Here is a 19,586-nt window from a genome sequence, read left to right as displayed (position 1 = left end):
CAGAACAAGTACGGGCTGTTCTACTTCAAGGGCAAGGAGGCGACGGCGCTCTCCTTCACAGGGGGCCAAAAAAATTTTAACCACTGCAAACTAGAACTTGTGGCCTTAAGACAAAACTATATTCATATTACCTATATTGATTGCAAACTACATATATGCTACAAAAAAGAACTAGACCAAACCATACATCTTGCGGCGAGAGTAGTTGTTTTCTTCTCCGTGTTGCGGACATATGTATAAACTTCTCCCTTAGTTAATGAAATGGTAAATCTTTTACCGTGTTTCGAAAAAAAATATTGGATACATATACGGCTGAGCCTTCAAACCTTAACTAGTCACTACCAAAGCATGGAGGTACTGCTACAAATCAGCTTTTCGTTCTCCCTTTTAGTCCTAATTCAAGTAACTAGCTGAACAATTATGTGCTGCCAACAACAAGATAAATCCTTAATGAGACCGAGTGAATAGGAGTGCTAATCAAACTCATACATACAAGGAACCAAAAGAACTAGACGAGCAGTGGCCAGCCGGCCGGTCGTTCATGCAGATGCATGCAACAACATTGGTGGCAACGGATTAGTGGCGAACGAAGCTCGGCCCCGTTCTCCTTCCTCCCTGCACGGCTCTGTCTCTGGCTGCGCGCGTGGCCCTGAAGTGGAGCTCTTCGCGAATCAGTGGTGAGCCTGTGCGGGATGAGATGGATCATGGAGCAGCCGACCTGTGCATGTGTGGAGATGATGGACGTATGGCATGCGTGCGACTAAGGCATACTATTACTCCATGAAAATTAAATCTCGTTTGGGCTGGGGGGGGGGGGGGGGGGGGGGGAGGGGCCATGGTGGCCGCCCTCTCGTGGTCACGCCACGGGATGACCGACGAGGCCTGGGGAGAGCAAAGACGCCAAGGCCCTCAAGACAGAACCGCTGAGCGTCCCCGGCCCTGGCGGCAAGCCCAAGACCATCGACATGGCGGCGGAGGGCTCTCACTCATCTGCCCTATCCTGCAGAGCACGCGGTGCTCGCCCGACTACTGAACGCCGACGCGCAGGCCGGCCACACCATCTCTCTGGTTGCTCAATAAAATAAAATAAAATAAAATAGCTCCGTTGTCCATCGTGAACTCGATCCATTGCTGTCTGTCCTTGTGATGTGTGAGTTGCTCGAATAAAATCAAGTTTAATCTTCAGTCCCATTTGATTTCTCAATTTGGGCTCAATCTGCCTCTTCTTCTCCTCCTCTGTTCCTGTTGCCGATCCTGACCTCATTTGTGATGGATCTGATCTGTACTAGGAATCCAAACATAATAATAAAAAAAGCTTAATTAAGTCATCAATTTCATTTGTGATGGATCTGATCCATAATAGGAATCCATTTTTGCGCTTTATTCTCACTGGTTGCTACTTGTACCAAAACTATATACTGCTCAACCTTTTTCTTATGGTAATCAACATTTTTAATACGCGATTGGGAGCTATCAAAAATATAAAGTGCACAAACATTTTCAATTTGATTTGGAAAAAATTAATTTTTTTGTACACAACCTTTTGAAAATGATTGTGAGTTGGTAATAAAAATGATTTTTCAATTTTTTGATTGAGAAATAAAAAAAAGAATAAAGTTGTGTTAGATAGTGCTGTCGGTGCACCCATCTTCAACCACGCGATTTCCATGTCTCTATGGCTATAAGAGGGTGCAGTTTAATTGTTGATTGCGGTTTACATGAAGCTTGTTGGGGGGAAGTCTCGGATAGTGGAGGCCGAGCGCCGGCTACAAGTAAAAGCTCTACTCGACACCACAAAACCAACACTTCGTCCACTTGACTTGGGCTGCTTTATGTTTTAAGCAAACTCATGTACAAATTAATTTATTTTTCTTTGCAAGCCCCTCCTTAAATATTCCTACATGTACTTTAAATCCTGCCATATACTTGACCTACAACCAGAGCGAAAAAAATACCTTGTCGCTCAAAACAAAATGATTTTTAGAAACGCATGAATATATTTCATTCTCACAAACATTTTTTTAATCTATAAATATTCTTTACTTACCCTAATAACTTTTTTATACATTGTTCACATTTTTCAAATTCATCATTTCATTTTTCTAGAATAAATTATACACATTCTTTTTATATTAAATAAAATAAATGGTACAACTTTTTTTATTACACAAACATTCTTTTTACCTTGTATAAACATTTTACAAAAAATTTACATACTGTTTTCTGAAACGCATGAACATTTCAAATACACGATTTACATTTTCCTTCTAATACATGTCTTCAACAAAATTTTAAATGCGTGAACAACATTTTTCCAAATATACATTGCATATCTTTTTATGGTAATGAACAGTGTTTATAAAACTACACGAACATTGTTTTACATTGCATAAACATTTTTTAAAAATCAGTACATAATATACATTTTTAAACAATACGAACATTTTTTTAATGTCACAATTTTTTAAAATGCAAGATTATTTCTTTAAAACGTTATGTCCATTTTTTAATTATACGAAACATAATTTTTAACATTGTATACACATTTTTCAAAGATTCACGATGATTTTCATGTCCATTGTGTATACGAAATAATTTTCAAAAATTAGCCATTTTGTATCTAAGAGAGCCATCCACTTCTTTCCTCCACGGGAGTAATAGTCCACCTTTCCGGCAATCACTGGCAACCACCTCTCTGAAATCCATCCTAATTTTACTATGCACGCATTCTGCCCCCACACTCATCTAGTTGAGTTCTCGAAGGACATCCGGGCAGCTCCACTTCACTAGATTTTGCAGAGTCCGGATCGCCGTCGCCCCCTATGAGACCGTGGCAATTCCATCTTAATATTTTCATGGAAGTGCAAACTCCACCAATCCAACTTGTTGGAAGGCCTACCGATTTCACCACAACTACCAGCTAGATCACAAATTTACCGTGAAAAAACAAACTCTTGGAAAAAAATTAGGCAAAATTGTTAAGCATTTTATCTTGTGAAAAAAAGAAAAATTGAACACCAAACGTTACCCTGAAATGTCACTTGAATTTGCTTTTTTATGAAACACTGCTGCTCCGTTTCACATGAAAATTGTCAAGCATGCGTGCAACATAACAAGAACATCCACAAAAAAGTCAGAATTTTTTTAAAACACTTATTATTATTTTTATTACTGTTCAACATGAGCATGTGCTCTCGGGAGCCAAATGCCTCCCCCCATATCGGAAATCTACTATTAAAGAGGAGTCTACTGTTGTTGTCATCATCATTCTAATGGTTTGAGCAACTCTAGCCGATCGCCTAAAAATTAGAGAATTAAACAGCCAAGTATCGTTTAGTGGGGAAAGTGATATTAAAGTGCTATTTTGTGCGCGAGCACAGATACACACGTTATCGGTACCCCTCGTTTCTCTCGGGTAGCCAAAGCTCGTATTTATATTAATGAACAATTTCGGTGGCCCACATCTGACCAGAAGGCACCGCAACGCCGGTGGCCTCGGCAAAAAAATACTGTTCTGACCTGTGGACGAAACTATTTCACAGAATAAACTGTGTGTGCAAAAATTTCACCCGGCTGACCCTTTCGTGTAGCGCCGACATCTAGGCGCTGCACTCTACGGAGCAGCGCCTAACTGACACGCGTTGCACACCTGGCCAGCGTGGCAAGCCTGGCCCCACCCTTGGTCGAGCAGCGCCCAGGAGACAGGCGCTACACTACCATGTGCAGCGACTAGACGATAGGCGCTGCATATTGACTTAAGCCACCGCGGGCCGGCCATCAACATTGGTGAGTCCATTGGTGAATACTTCTAGCTAGTCCATTGGTGAGTGCAGTTCCTTGCAAGAAGATGAAAACATCATTAGACGTTTTGCACCAATGCAGTAGTACGTCGAGCATTCCGCGACAAAAATAAGGCAGTGTACTGGCTCAACAAATTTGTGATGTAAAATATAATGGAAATCACATAACAGAGGATTTGGTGTTGTGATAATTATCAAATTTGTTTGGAGAAAATAGTCATTTGGCAGTTGCTACTTGTAGACTGCGTTAATTTTTATCCCCGAAGAGGAGAGGATGATGCAGCATAGTAGAGTAAGTATTTCCCTCAGTTAAGAAACCAAAGTTGTCAATCCAGTAGGAGAATCAAGCAACACCACGTAAACAGCACCTGCACACACAACGTACACCCTCACACCCAACGCAAACGAGAGGTTGTCAATCTCTCGGCGGTCAAGAAACGAGATTAAATGATACATGATAGATTGATAAATAAATAAAAGATAAAAAAGTGCGGCAAGTATTTTTGGCATTTTTGTATAAGTAAACAAGATAGATCTTATAATAAAAGTAGACCCGGGGGTCGTAGGATTCACTACTGGTACCTCTCTCAAGAAAATATCATACGGTGGATAAACAAATTATTGTTGAGCAATTGATAGAAAAGCAAATAAGTATGACGCTATCCAAGGGAATGATCATGATATAGGCATCACATCCAAATCAAGTAGACCGACTGCTGTCTGCATCTACTATTATTACTTCACACATCGACCGCTATCCAGCATCCATTTAGTGCATTAAGTTCATAAGAACGAAGTAATGCATTAAGAACGATGACATGATGTAGTCAAGATAAAAGCATATAAGCATTCATCCGAACTTGTTATCCTTAATGGAAACAATACATGCGTATCAACTCCCCTTCTGTCACTAGGACTGAACACCGCAAGATCGAACCCATTACCGAGCACCTCTTCCCATTGCAAGAAGATACAATCTAGTTGGTCAAACCAAACCAAAACTTTGGAGAAGAAATACAAGGCTATACTAAATCATGCATAAAAGAGATCAGCAAAGAACTCAAATAAAACAAGGGTAGATCTGATCATAAACTCACAATTTATCGGATCTCAACAAACACATCGCATAAAGTCATTACATCGGATGGATCTCCATGAAGAACATGGAGACCATTGTATTGAGAATCACAAGAGAGAGAGAGAGAGAGAGAGAGAGAGAGAGAGATCTACTACCCACGGACCTGTAGGTCTGTGGTGAAGTACTCACGCATCATCGGAGAGGCGGCATGGATGATGTAGAGCTCCTCCGCAATGAGTTCCCCCTCCGGCAGAGTACCGAAAAAGGCCTCCAGGTGGGATCTCGCGAGAACAGATGCTTGTGGCGGCGGAAAAAGTGTTTCCACTCCTCCTTTAGGGTTTCTGAAATATTTGGGAATTTATAGAAGTGGAAGTAGGACAAACGGCGCAGGGAGGCGCCCACACAACACTGGGGCGCGGTGTGGTGTTGTGTGGGGCCCTCCAGCATGATCTTCCTTGGCCTCCAAGTTCCTGGTGATCCTTATCTTCAATAAAAAATCCTCAAAAAGTTTCGGGACGATTCGATCTTATCTGATATTGATTTCCTGCGAAACAAAAACAGGGCAGAAAACAGGAACTGGCACATGGCACTAAATTAATAGATTAGTCCCCAAAAGTAATATAAAAGTGTATAAAATGATAGTAAAAACATCAAAGAATAATAATATCATAGCATGGAACAAGCAAAAATAATAGATACGTCGGAGACGTATCAACAATCCAAACTCCAAATGGAAAAATGCCCCTACATAAGATGTAACAGTTTATTTCTATCAATAATATGCCATCAATTTGACAGTTTACTCTATGTTAATGAACACTAACGACCCAGATTGGCATCTCACGAACTTCGGTTAAGTTTTGTGTGATTGAAGATTTTAAGTTTTGGGTGAGATATCGACTTGAGGAGAATAAGGAGTGACAAGACCCTAAGCTTGGGGATGCCCAAGGCACCCTAAGGTAAAATTCAAAGAATACCCAAGCAACTAAGCTTGGGGATGCCCCTGAAGGCATCCCCTCTTTCATCTTCAACATTATCGGTAACCTTACTTGAAGCTATATTTTTATTCGTCACATGGTATGTGTTTTGCTTGGAGTGTCAACTTCCTTTATTTGTATTTACTTGCTGCTGTTTATTTTCTTGTTTTTACCTTTTTTAAATAAAAATATTAAGTATAGCCTTTATCATGCTCAATTTGCAAGTATATAAGTTGTTCTTTCAAAACAGAAAATTTTCCGTTCTTGCGTGAATTCTCTAGAAACTTCAAAATGTTGAAATTTTGACACAATAAGCTATGATAAATTTTCCACACTGTGGTAAATTTTCAGAATTTTTTGAGTTAAATAAGTATGGATCGTACTTCATCCTTTACAGACTGTTCTGTTTAGACGGACTCGCACATGTTCAGCCTGCGCCGGAGCAAGGCCAGCTTCAACCGCATCGTCATCTCGCTCTTCTCTTCTCGGGCGCCTTGGCGGCCGGCAAGTGGTGGCTCCACAACATCTAGCTGCAAGTGTAAGAACACGCTGACCAGCAGCCTCGTCCACGTCTTGTTCCTCATCCTCGTCTGCTACCCGGCCGGAGCTCATCTTGTCGACCATGTTCCTGTACCTATTCCTGATCGATCGGGGCGTGGAACTACCGGCGGCAGCCGCACATGGACACGGCGCTGTCGCACACGGAGGAAGCGCGGCTGGACGAGATGGACAAGGAGTTCGACACGTTCCCGACGTCCAAGCCGGGTGATGTGGTGCGTATGAGGTATGACCGGGCGCAGGGTCGGTCTTGAGATTTTGGGGGCCCGGGACGAAACTAAAACTCGGGAGCCTTTATATATAGAAACTGTAACAATGATAATGGATATGAGATTTATAACAAGTGCACTTTCGCTCGTATAGTTATCCCTACAACTTGAACTATGACGTCTGACGAGGGTGATCCTCTTGTGAGATCCACAAGTGTTGGCCCATAACGAGTTGTCATAATTCCGGCACAGTGTGCTTTGATATGGTATTTCCATTGTCCCGATTTATTAGTCATCCTCGGGTTTTAAGCCTATTTTGACCTTACATTTGACTAATAAACTATGTGTTATATATCACAAATATAGATCATTGGCAACATTCTTCAAATACTAACCCAATGATAGACTTTTGGCATATAACTCGTATATTTGTGAGTAAAATTTCTAATCAACTTCAGGCTCAATTTTTTAGGGATCTAATAAATTTAAACAGAGGAAGTTTGCAGTGTCATGTAGAGCAGCCGGCGTGTTGTATTTGGATTCTAATTAATATACACAAATATAGAATGGTACAAATAGATACTTAGATAAACCCAAGAAGAATATTTTATAGGTTCAATGACGCTAGATATGCATGTCCATGCCAAAGTAAATTAGTTAGTTAGCCATATAAGTGAGAAGCAATAATAAGATGTACCTAAAATGGGTTGGATCAGCGCCGGTGATTGGACGACGGGCGCTCGACGATGACGCAAAGTGAGATTGGTGCCTGGCTCCGGCGGGAGGCGGGAGGCGGGAGGCGCTCGGCTATCTGCATTGGCTTCCAGCGATCATGGCCCAGAATAGGCATCTCCTCGGCCTTGATCAACCCATCCATTCAGTGATCGTTGCCGGCGAGAGAAACAGGAAGAGCGAGATTGGATCGGGGCTTGGAAATATGGAATACGATCTCAATTTTGAATGGAGACTGGAGACATGGAATACATCTGTACAGGACGGCGTACTAGTTGGGGAATAGCCACGATAGAATCAGAAAAGCTGCGTTTCTTTCTTTGAGAATCAGGAAAGTTGGGTCTGCATACGTGATTAGCATGCGAGATCGAAGGAAATTAAGTTGTTTTTTTAGGAAACGAAGGAAATTAAGCTGCGTCTGCTGCTCTGCACGATTCGTGCGAAACTGGCCTGCCTCACTGGGCAAGGGCTCGTGGACTACGTGCGAGGGGCCACCGCTATGTTCATCACGCTCTCCTTCATCATCGCCATCGTGCTCTACGTGACGCCATTTCGGGTGGTGGCCGTCCTCGCCGGCCTGTACCTGCTCCGGCACCCCCGGCTCCGGAGCAAGCAGCCGTCGGCGCCCTTCAACTTCTACAAGCGCCTCCCAGCCAAGGGTGACATGCTCCTATGACCATGCCATTGTTTTTCTTGCATGAAGTTTACAATTGTATTAGTATATACGTTCACTACTACACTACTCCATGAGATCACGCGGTGGATATCAATCACTTTCTGCCTTAATATAAGGAAGAGGGAACATATGTAAGATTGGATGAAACATTCTGACCGGCAGGAAAGGGAAGCTTATGTCATTTTTAGGTGCTCTCTCAGATCTATATCACTTGTCGCTCAAACGTATGTATCTAGACGTATTTTAATTCAAGGTACATCCATTTGAGCGTCAAGTAATATGGATCGAAGGGAGTAACATAGATAAGTCAAAAACAAAGATGGTGGGAGAAAAAATAAATAAAAATGAAGACAGGGAGAGGGGAACGTACGCAAGATTGTATGAAACGTTATATGTAACAGAAAGGAGAACCTTACAATCTACTCCCTCCGTTTCTAAATAAAAGTCTTTATAGAGATTTCACTACAAACTACATACGGATGTATATACACATATTTTAGAGTGTAGATTCACTTATTTTGCTTCGTATCTAGTCCGTAGTGAAATATCTAAAAAGACTTATATTTAGAAACGGAGGGAGTATTGTGGTAGTAATGTAGAGAAGGAATGCCAAGGTGAAGTATATATACTACTCACTCCATCTAAAAATACTTTATCCATTTCTCCGACAAATATTTTCGAACGAGATGGAATATTTGTCTTCCTATCTCACACCAGCAGTAAGCAAGGTAGCATGCATATCTAGGTAGAGTACGTACGTAGGTGGTTGCAGTGCGTGGTAGACCATCCCCTCGTCGATGGATCCTCACTTTGAATTATGAATCATGGATGGCCATCGTCTTCTTCGTTACTACGCAGGCAGGATCGTCGAGCGGCATCCATCTCGCTCGTCACATAAATACTTGGAATGAACCAGAAATTGATCGATCAACCCACCCATTGTCCAAAGTCGAAACACACACCCACACACAGTTGGGCATTGCATTTGTAGACAAGGCGGATGTGTAAGAAAGCTACTTACAGCAGGTGGCGGCCTCTGGCCTTTCCCCTCGCGGGTCGCTCCGACGCGGGGCGGGGCGGCGCTGCGGGGTGCTCCCAGGCGGCGGCGGTGCTCTCCGGCGTGGTGGCGGGGGATCTTCTGGGCGGCGGGGCGGCGCAGCGATGCGATCTGGCGGCGCTCGCTCGGCCCAGATCTAGGCCCGGGCCCCATCTGGGTTTGGGCGGGCCGGCGGTGGGGAGGGTCATCGGTGTGGCTTCCGGAAGGCAGGGGAGCGGCGATGGGCGGGTGGATGCTGGCGGCGCTGGTGCCACCCTGCTGCAGCGTGGCCGGCGGGGCTTTACGAGCCCAAATCAGGCCTGGCCAGGCCTGGGGTGGCCTGGTATGCCCTGCCGTTGCGTCTGGACGGCGACCGCGACGGTGCCGGAGACTCGGGCCTCCCGCACGACAGCGGTGGAGGTAGTTCCCTCCCGCGTGGCTCCGGTGCTGCTGCTCCTGTCGCCTCGTGCGTCTCTCTCCATCCTCTTGGCCTCGTGGTGGTGATCTCGATGAGGCGGCGTGGGTGGCGTCAAGACCGCGGTGGCGCATGCTGGTGGGCGGCGAGGTGGCTGTCAGTTGGTAGTCTCTTTGGCGTATCATTACTAATACGTTTTTTTCGAAAAACCAAAGTTTTCAAAAGAAAATGGGAACATCATAGTTTTTTCATATGACCACGGGCTCCCTCCATATGTACCGTCCTTCATAAATGGTAGGAGGATATATGTCTTTTGGGCGCAACCATTTTTAGACTGATATGATCTTTGATGTTGAATAAGCCTTTATAAATTGAGCATATGTCTTTTGGGCGCTGGATCTCAGGAGGCTGAGCGCAAGGGCAATGGAATGAGAGCGGGGGAAAGATGATATCGCTATCCCTTGCTTTTATGGGTCCGTGAAAGGGCAGGAGTCCCTCTTGCTGCGCCGTAAAAATCTCCACGCCCTGATACTAGATATTATCACATGCGTGGCATGAAACAAAATATAGAGCACGATCTCTGCCTTGACGAGTCGTGCCAACGAGAAAACCGCCTCGGGCCACGATTCGAGTGAAAGTTACTGACCCGCCTTGGTATAAGTGGAGACGCTTTGGAAAAAAACTGTCGGGCTATAAGCATTGTTCACACCTAGGTGGTTGGCCTTTGAGGCTAAGTTACCTCATGTTGAGGAATTTGGTTAAATCATGGTCGGAAGGCGGATTCCTTTAAAAATAGACCCGATTAAAGCCCGATTAACAGGAAAAGATCCCGGACTAGGGGGTACCAACCTAGTTGGTCCGTAGTCCATGGGCCGAGCCTATAGCCCACCGTTCTCCTAAGGAAGGACTCTAGAAGCTTCGCACTTCGGCGTGATCAAGATGGACTCTGCTGAAAACTTGGATGCATCCAAATGGATTTGTTGGCGGGACAAATAAAAATATCTCGAACCACTTTTATATATATGTAGGCCATCATCCAACTACCCTCACCAATTCACTCCGTGCTTAACTTATAAAAAAAATTACAATAACATTTTATTGTATGACATCAAATAATTTATTTTTAAGCTTAACAGTTCGCAATTTAAGATGATCACAAGTACGTTTCAGATGCATGAACATTTTTCATATTTATATTTCTTTAATTCCACCATTTTTTATATTTTTTAAGAAAATCGGTAGCTGTTTTTTTTTTGCTGAACCAGTAGAGCTGCAAGAGCAAAAACACGAGTTTTTTTTGAGACATACAAAAAAAAGAAAAAGAAAACACGAGTGGAAGGACATGAGAAACGAGCGATCGAACTAGAGCTACTGGGCCGCGCGGCCCACGCGTGCTAAGGTTAGGCGAAATTACGGCTGATTGCCACTGCAAAACGTACTTGTTCAGTCGCGCTGTAACCCTAGCGCCGCCAAACCAGGCTGCACCGCACCCCGTCGCCGGCCGGCCGGCCGCCCATCATCCCCGCCGCACCTCTCCGCCGATGCCCACCCCGACTCCAGCAACGCCCTGCAGGTAGCCCTCCTCGCCCGAGCTCTTCTTCTTCGCCGGAGCTCACCCAGTTTGGTGATTGTCTCGCTCGATTTGCAGTTCCGCCGCCCCATGGCCATGGAGGAGGAGGAGATATCTGGGAAGGAGTTGTTGAGGCCGGACAACTCTCTTGCGGAGGAGGAGGATGCGGCGGTGGCCAGTCGACTCGCCGATGACCTAATCGTGGAGATCCTGTCCCGGCTCCCCTTCCGGTCCGTCTGCCGTTTCAAGTGCGTCTCTAAGCCCTGGCGCGACCTCATCGCCCACCCCGCCCACCGCAAGAAGCTGCCCCAGACCCTCGCCGGCGTCCTCTACACCACCATCACCCGTGCCGACGGCGAACGCTACCACCTGGCCGGCCTCTCGGCCGAGGCCGAGGGTCTTGATCTCGACACTTCACTCACGTTCCTGCAGCCTACGGAGAACAGGTACTTAAGGCTGAGGCACGCCTGCAATGGTCTCCTCCTCTGCTCCTACGACCCGGACGCGGAATCTCAAGTCCGTTTTGTCGTCTGCAATCCGGCCACCCGGAGGTGGGCGGAGCTGCCCCCTCGCCTGCAGTCGCGGCCAAACACACGAAAATATATAATAGAGCACCTGCACCCGGGCCCTCTCTATCTAGCCATCCATTTTCTGCATCGCGATTCGTGCAAATACATTTCTCTTTTTTGCTTCTCTCACATAAAACATGTTTTGAAGTTCAAACCTTTGCAGGCTGGCAAAGATTTCTAGCTAGAATCTAGGATAAATCTTTCAGAATTTTTTGTAAAATATAAATATACAAAAAATGATTTTTAAATTTAAAAGTTATTTTTTATAAATTTATGTTTGACAAAAAATTCTGAAAGATTTATCCTAGATTCTAGTTAGAAAGTTTTGCCACGCTGCGAAGGTTTGAACTTCAAAATATGTTTTATGTGAGAGAAACAAAAAAGAGAAAATTCTATACAAAAAGTTAGTTGTGTTGCACAGATCTTAAAGCAATATTGAACGGGCAGGATAGCAGGGCCGGGGTGCAAGTGCTCTAAAAATCCACGTCCGCCAAACACATGCCACACGGAGCTCCATCTGGCTTTCGATCCAGCAGTCCCGTCCCATTTCCACGTTTTTGATTTCGAGCGCAATGTCAACTGGAGCGGAATCACAGGAGCGAGCATCTACTCGTCGAGAACCGGAGCCTGGAGCCAGAGGGATGCTGCTGGATTGGTTGACGAAGTTTATCTGACCCGTCACAGTGTCATGGTTGGCGGTATGCTGCACGTTGTCGGCAACCTGTCGGTGGTTGCCGACAGCAACGATTGGTATGACAACGGTGGTACACCTGCACTTCTTAATATTCTTGAATTGTGTTAGCCAGTTTGTTCTCTGGGCTAAATTATACTACTGTTATCCAGCTTGCTTGGCCATGATATGTCATGATTATGGTTGTACTGAATCCTAGTATTAGTGATTGTTACTTGTGAACTTCATTTTGTTCCTTTTTAGTTATTATATGTTTGCTGATGCTCATGAGTTCAGTCTTGTTTAGTTGAATAATCCGGTCTTATGCAGTTGACAAGGCATGAATTAAGTGCATAATGCAAACTTTGCTGAGAAGTTCTTTTTGCGAGCCGAATTTTATCATATCACTTTAAACTTTCAGCAGAAATATTCATAAGAATTTTGTACAGGTGGTTTGACAGGTTGAAGCTGACCTGTATTGGGAAAACTGATCTCCAGTTAACACGGACAGAGTAAAAAATAGCATAATTTAACCGTGACAATTTAACATGTTCTCATTTTTTGAACTGCCTGAAGGTCCTAGTAAAAAGATGGGTTTTTTTTTAGAAAAAGGATGTTATGTCAAGAGAAAGAGGATGTTAAAAAGTACAATCTAGTGAAATCAAAGATGTTTGTAAACCTAAGGATATGGGGCTCTTGGGATAGTGGATTTAAATGTAATTGATATTTGTTTACTTTGTAAATGGATCTGCAAGTTGGAGAATGAGCAAGGTATGTAGCAGTCCGTAGTTAGAAATAAGTATATTGATAAGTCTACTTTAGGAGCTTGTAAAGCTAAGGATGGTCAATCTCAATTTCGGCTGGGCATTCTGAAAGTTAAACCTATTTTTTTCAGTAATATAGAAAAAATAATTGGTAATGGTAACAGAACAAGGTTATGCGAAATGTCAATTTCTCTGTTGCGAAAACATTACGTGAGAATGTGAGTCTCATTAGATTTAGAAGGAATCTGTTGGGATAGACTGCTGTCATGTGGGCTGATTTTAAAGCTTTATGTCCAGGTATCCAATTGACAGAAATTGAGGATAAATGTTATTGGACTTTAAGTAAATCTGTCAAGTTTACTGTATGGTCTCTGTACTCTAATTTGAAAACAGAGCATGTATTGTGGCCTCACAGCAAGATATGGGAAGCTAGAATTCCTCTAATAATTTAAGTGTTTATTTGGCCTTTGCTCAAAAAAAGTATCTTGACTAGATTAGGAGGAGGAATTGGAAAGGCAAGACACTAGATGTAGCTTCTATTATTTTGAGGAAAACGTAGATTCTGTAAATGTGTAGTTGCTAAATTCATGTGTGTGTGTGGGGGTGGGTGGGGGGGGCGCGGGTGGACCATCAAATGTAATACGTTTAAATGGTATACCTAGTGGAGTAGAAGATTTAGTAGCTTGATTTCCTAGAAAAATAAAGAAGGTGGTCGCTGTGCGTGTATCCCCAATTTTTTGTACATTATGGAAAGCCAGAAACGCAACTAGCTTTAATCATGTTTACTTGCGTGATCATAGTGTGATTGTCTATCAAACTGCTCAATGGCTATCATATTGGTCTAATTTGCAGAGAAACGAAGGGCGTCGGGTACTTCAAACCGTGGTGTCGAGCTCACTTTGGTGGTTGTGGATTTCTTCCATGCAGGCAAGGGATGGGCTCTTATAATCCTATGGCTCGCAACATGATTGGAGTGGGATGATGCTATACGAGATACGCTTGATACATTGTCGTTGCCTTTATCTGGTCGATTACCCTTTATATGGATGAGGGGGTCATGGATCGATTACCCTTTAATTCTGGTTTGTGTTGGACTCTGGTTATCTCGTTTTGAGCTGGTGAGCAGTGTCGCATTATGGGCGCTTCCATGGGTGTCTTATTTCTTTGTGCTTCTGGATTGATATATGCAATCTTGCTGGCTTACAGTTTTTATCAGTTTTGTTTCAATTGAATGAAATCGGCCGGCAACAGGATCGGAGTGCGATGCTGCTGCACGAGTGTGATTTTTCTTGGAATCTTGTTATCTCGTTTTTGAGCTGGTGAGCGTCGTGCTTGCCTGGGTGACCTATTTCTTTGTTGTTCTGGATTGATGCATGCATTCTTGTGGCCTGACAGTTGTTTTATCGGTTCAGTTTTAATGGAATGAAATTGGGGGCGAAAGCTCCTCCATGCGGGAAAAAAAAATCTTCACCATTAACAAGAAATGTATAGGTTAAGGTTGGGATTGAATTTTGGACAACAAGAAAAAAGAGACAGCTCATATTCAAACATCTGTTAAGTTCCCTTGGCCAAAGAACAAAATTCTGGCAATGCAACCATTACTGATTTTTCCAGAACTTTCGTATAAAAGTTCATAAGAAAAACTACCACAGTTACGCGCATGCTGTTTATGTTCATGTTTTTTTTCATATAAGAAGAAACTCCAAAAAGGAAGAACAATTTTTAACATGGGCACAATACTCGTCAGTCCCTGTCAAAATTTACAAACATCCAAAAGACATGTCATCTAGAAATCTCACAAGGATTTTGCATATAACTATTACACGTATAATTTTTGCAAGGAAATGGCAAGGTTGCTCCTGATTAAAATTTGAAAAACACTTGATCCATCTAGAAATATAAAAGGTTGCTCACAACTTTGAACTTTCTACATATGAAAGGACATTGTTTCGAACATGGGGAGTCTTCTCTATATTCACAATGCAGAATGCTAACAAAAGATATGGCACAAAATGATCAATGTACAGGATCATACAAACGACTATCGTAAAGCCAAGTTCCGACTGATCCTAGAAACTTATCACTGAAAATGACTAACCTATAGGTAAACTGCTGCAGAGAATCACAGGTCAAGCTGCTCTAGCTTCCAGTGTGTGCTGGCTTATTATGTACAATTGCCAAGTGTTTGTTAGGATTTACTCAGTATCAGACCTTTGCAACTCAGACACTATATCGACACATCTTGTTAGCACTTAGCCGGTAACAGAACAACTTCAGGTCGACTTGTAGGCCCAGCTATGCTCCTTGAGGTAGGCTTGAACTGCTTCCTTGATGGCAAGATTCGGAACCATGTCAGGCCTGTTGAACACTGAAGATACATATTCAGTTAACCGTAGCCCATCTAGCAAATACCGGTTCAGTTATCGGACGGTTCTGGTAGCTCTTCAAGTTACTTTCATCGCTAGCCGTTAGATTCAGTTACTGTTACCGTTCCGACAAGTGACTGTCGAGCGTAGTAACTAGCTCACCTATAAAGCGGCCGGGTTGTGGCTTAGCTGCTATGATTTTTTTCCAAATTCGCCTGTTGGCTGAAACCAAAACAGATACGGCGACGCCGATAGGTCAATACAACACCCAGATCGGGATATCTTTCTTCGTGAATTCTCGCTGATTCCTTCTCCTATACCCAAAATCATAGCTGGGTCCTGACAAACCAGCTGATGCTCCTTCAAGGGTTCCCGCGTCACTGGATCGAAATTGCCCACCTAAAGAAAAGGCTAGTATGAGTTATTACAACATTGTGCTGCAAAGTAAAATTGCTGCCCATCAAACTGAATCATACGTACCACACATATTTAGGCCATGTTTAAATTTCACTATTAGCACATGACAAACCATACCAGTCAAATATGTAGGCCATGTTTAAATCACAGATCGTATCTATCCCAGTCAAATAATGCACTAGTTCAGTTTAGCAAAAAAGCTCTGTGTTGTTTCATTTAATAACAGTTCTTTCAACTATGATTTGAAGAAGGGATTCTTTCAGCTATGCATAATTATATGGAATCACCTAAACCTATGGCATCGTAGAATTAGGGAATCAATAGTTCAGTGGAATATTCCTGAAAGAAATTTCAGTGGAAGGGTACTATCAAACAACAGTACATACAAGATGAATAAAATTGAAGAGTTTTCTATATACAGATGCCAGATTAGGAAGATAAATAAAAACCAAGGGTTTTCTATAAAGAGATGTCAGATTAGGAATAGGGCACACCTTGCGGAGATGCTCAAGTGGTATGGCCCTCTCATATGTTACACCACTGGGTGTGATAACTGGATCTCTAAAAATCTCAAAAGTTATGACAGCAAAGGTAGTCGGGCACCTATGTATTTAGAGTGGGAACAACTTAAGAACGCAGAGGAGAGAAAACAACACCAAACAAAAGAAATTTGGTTATAACACAAGATATCATCTGTGCTTTTACATCTCCTGGAGTATCAGCAAGTATAGCATTTGTGAAGACTTCAGATAACAATTTGCATTGCTCTGGATACTCATCGGTTGTCCCCTCGGAGTCTTCTGAAAAAGAGTACCACTAAGAAAGTGATGATCCTGCAGAGCATTTTCGCAAGCTTCCCTACGATGTTCATGTTACAGCAGAGTTCAAACAAAAAAAATCAGTATCTTGAATGTAAGGCATCAGGGTGAATGTTCAAGTTTTGCCGAATTGACCCTCAACATTAAATATACAGACTTGGCTTTGATCTGCAGCACAATGATGCCAATTATCTCAAGGTAATTTCAATGTACAATGTACCTAAACTTTGCATCTTCCAAACTCGCTGAGTGGAGTGCTTTTTCCAGTCTTGGTACTTGGCCTTGGCAAGAACCTGCCAAATGTCCTCCGCCATTTTGTCCCTTGAATTTGAAGACTTCAAGAGATCCAAAGCCTGTTCCCCATCAGGATGTCAAGTCAAAATAACCATCAAAAGTGAGACAACCAGCTGAGTTCACTATTCAACTTTAGCTAAAATTGCCAATTAAATCCATAGGTATGTTGGAATTATGTTGGAATTCTCTCATAGGATCGATCATATCAAATCAGGACGAACATACGCACACGAAAACTTTGACCAAGGGCACGTATCGTGCCCTTTCTTTTTATTCCTTTTTCTTCTCACAGTTATCTCTTACAGCGTAAATGGCCACGTATATATGAGAATTGAGAGACCAAACCGACGTAAAAGCTAAGCCTAAAAACCTGACTCGTGCTAGGACCCTGGTACGTACTTGACCCGGACACAAACGTAGCATGCAAGCCACGACTCTATGGTAAATACGTTTCCAACTCTTACACGTAAGTATGGATTAAACTCTAACAATCTCTCCCTACTCCAAATTTACCACATCAACGACTCACTAAACCTGTCATGCGCTAAGTATGATCCGCCTGAAAATATGTAGTGCCTCCTTGCTCTACAATGTTGTGCCACCGTCATTGCTTGGCCGCTGCCTTGCACTCGGTCTGCACCATACTCCTTATACTTGCTTGTAGTAGATTCATTCTCCATTGCTCGCACACCTTCTCATTTTACGATGGCATCGCCTACCATCGTCCGCCTTCGGCATCACACCGAATCCACACTGATCGCAACCAGGACGCTCCACGAGGACATGGACATGACTCACGGAACACCGTGAACACCGCTTCCACTCCAACAAATCATCACCAAGACGAGCACTTGGACACGACGACGACTCACAGACGCAATGACGACTGACCATGCAAACTCGCACGACTCATTGACTCATCCGACACACCGGGACGATGATCTTGATGAGCTCCAGCGCCGCACTTCGGCACCACCTCTCCCATCAATGATCTCCCTCCACCACCTTGCCGACAACAACATGTCGTCTCCCTCCTTGTCGCTCCGCCAAACGACGATCACTTGTTCCTCCTCTTCGCTGCATCAACCAGCGACTTCATGGCCCGCCCCGAGGTGCTAGTCGGGTCGCAACCCCGGGGCAAGGCCTCGACTCCTGAACCTTTCTCTAGATACCAATTGTTGGAATTCTCCCACAGGATCGATCACATCAAATCAGGACGAACACGCGCACATGAAAACTTTGGCCAAAGGCACGTGTCGTGCCCCTTCTTTTTATTCCTTTTTCTTCTCACGGTTATCTCTTATAGCGTATATGGCCACGTATATATGAGGGACCAAACCGACGTAAAAGCTAAGCCTAAAAATTCATTATTTTATTTATTCTTAAAGGGTTCCATTCTTACATAGAAAACTTCATTATTTTGTTTTAGTTTTAGTTTTTGTGATTTTTTCATAAAGGGTTTCATTATTCCATAGAAAACTTCATTATTTTGTTTTTTATTTTCTTTCTTCTTAAAGGGTTTCATTCTTGCCCAGAAAACTTTATAATTTTGTTTTTCTAATATTTCATTAGTGAATTTTACATTTCATTTTCTTTTTTTAAGGATAATACCAATTCCACTAATTCATCCTTTATTTGGAAACTTCTATTTCGTGTAAATTCCACAGTTATATGCTTATTCTTGCATATTATAAAAGGTGCAATTTTTGTGTAAATTGTATGCAAATTTTTACATTTGTTGTTTTAGATATTTTTTGATTTGTAAAGGGTAATATAAATGTCATTAATTCATTCTTCGTTGGAAAACATCATATTTTGTTTTTGTTTTGGTGTTTATTTCACTTTCTTTCTTCTTAAAGGGCAGTAGCATTGTCACTTATTCATTCGTTCAAATTTTGTCTGGACGTTGTGGAAAAGCGCAATTTAAGTGTAAATTGTGTGCAAAAGCGTAATTTAAGTGTAATATATGCTTTTTGCATATTGTGAAAAAGCGCAATTTAAGTGTAAATTGTGTGCAAATTTTGTCGTTGTTTATTTAGTTTTGTTTCATTTTTATTCTTCCTAAAGGATAATACAAATGCCACTAATTCATTTTTCCCTAGAAAACTTCTTTATTTTAATTTTATATTTTATTTTCTTTCTAGTTTAAGAGTAATGCCAACGCCACTAATTCATTTTTTTCTTAGCAATCTACCTTTGGGCGAAACTTCACCATTACATGTTTATTATTACATATTATAAAAAACATAATTATGTGTAAATTGTGTGCATATTTTATCACAATTAGTGTTGTAGCTTTGCGAGAGATTCATGCCAGACTTTTTCTCAGGTAATTGTCTCCAATTAACACTGCATTTAGACTGCAGGTATACTATAGCAAATTTGGGACAGAGATACTTTATTTTGGCCGCATATGAACCATCACGGTCAAAAAAGAAAATTACCTAGCACTCTGACTCCCTCTCTTATTAAATTTCTATGACATGCATGCATTCTCTCTCATTTTTTTTCACATGCATGCACACATCACAAATCCCTCTCAGTAGCTCTCGCTCTCTCTCTCTCAGACATGCATGTCTGTGCACAGCAGATAGCACGGTCGCTCACGAGCGTGCTCTCTCTCTCTCATTTTCTCGG

General features: G+C 42.6%; 1 protein-coding gene and 1 pseudogene across 1 annotated transcript; one reads left to right on the top strand and one right to left on the bottom strand.

Annotated features, from left to right (window-relative positions):
* Window positions 1-10,910: 10,910 nt before the first annotated feature.
* LOC125532516 (putative F-box protein At5g15660) lies at window positions 10,911-11,801 on the top strand. Its single transcript, XM_048696558.1, has 2 exons — window positions 10,911-11,054; window positions 11,130-11,801. The coding sequence occupies exon 2, from the start codon at window positions 11,142-11,144 to the stop codon at window positions 11,799-11,801; it is 660 nt and encodes a 219-aa protein (XP_048552515.1). The 5' UTR covers window positions 10,911-11,054; window positions 11,130-11,141.
* A 3,526-nt stretch (window positions 11,802-15,327) lies between these two features.
* Window positions 15,328-17,002, bottom strand: LOC125532515 (annotated as a pseudogene).
* Window positions 17,003-19,586: the final 2,584 nt, after the last annotated feature.

Source organism: Triticum urartu, chromosome 1 (genome assembly GCF_003073215.2).
Source record: "Triticum urartu cultivar G1812 chromosome 1, Tu2.1, whole genome shotgun sequence".
Taxonomy (NCBI): Eukaryota; Viridiplantae; Streptophyta; class Magnoliopsida; order Poales; family Poaceae; genus Triticum; species Triticum urartu.
This window is presented reverse-complemented; position numbering and strand designations above follow the sequence as displayed.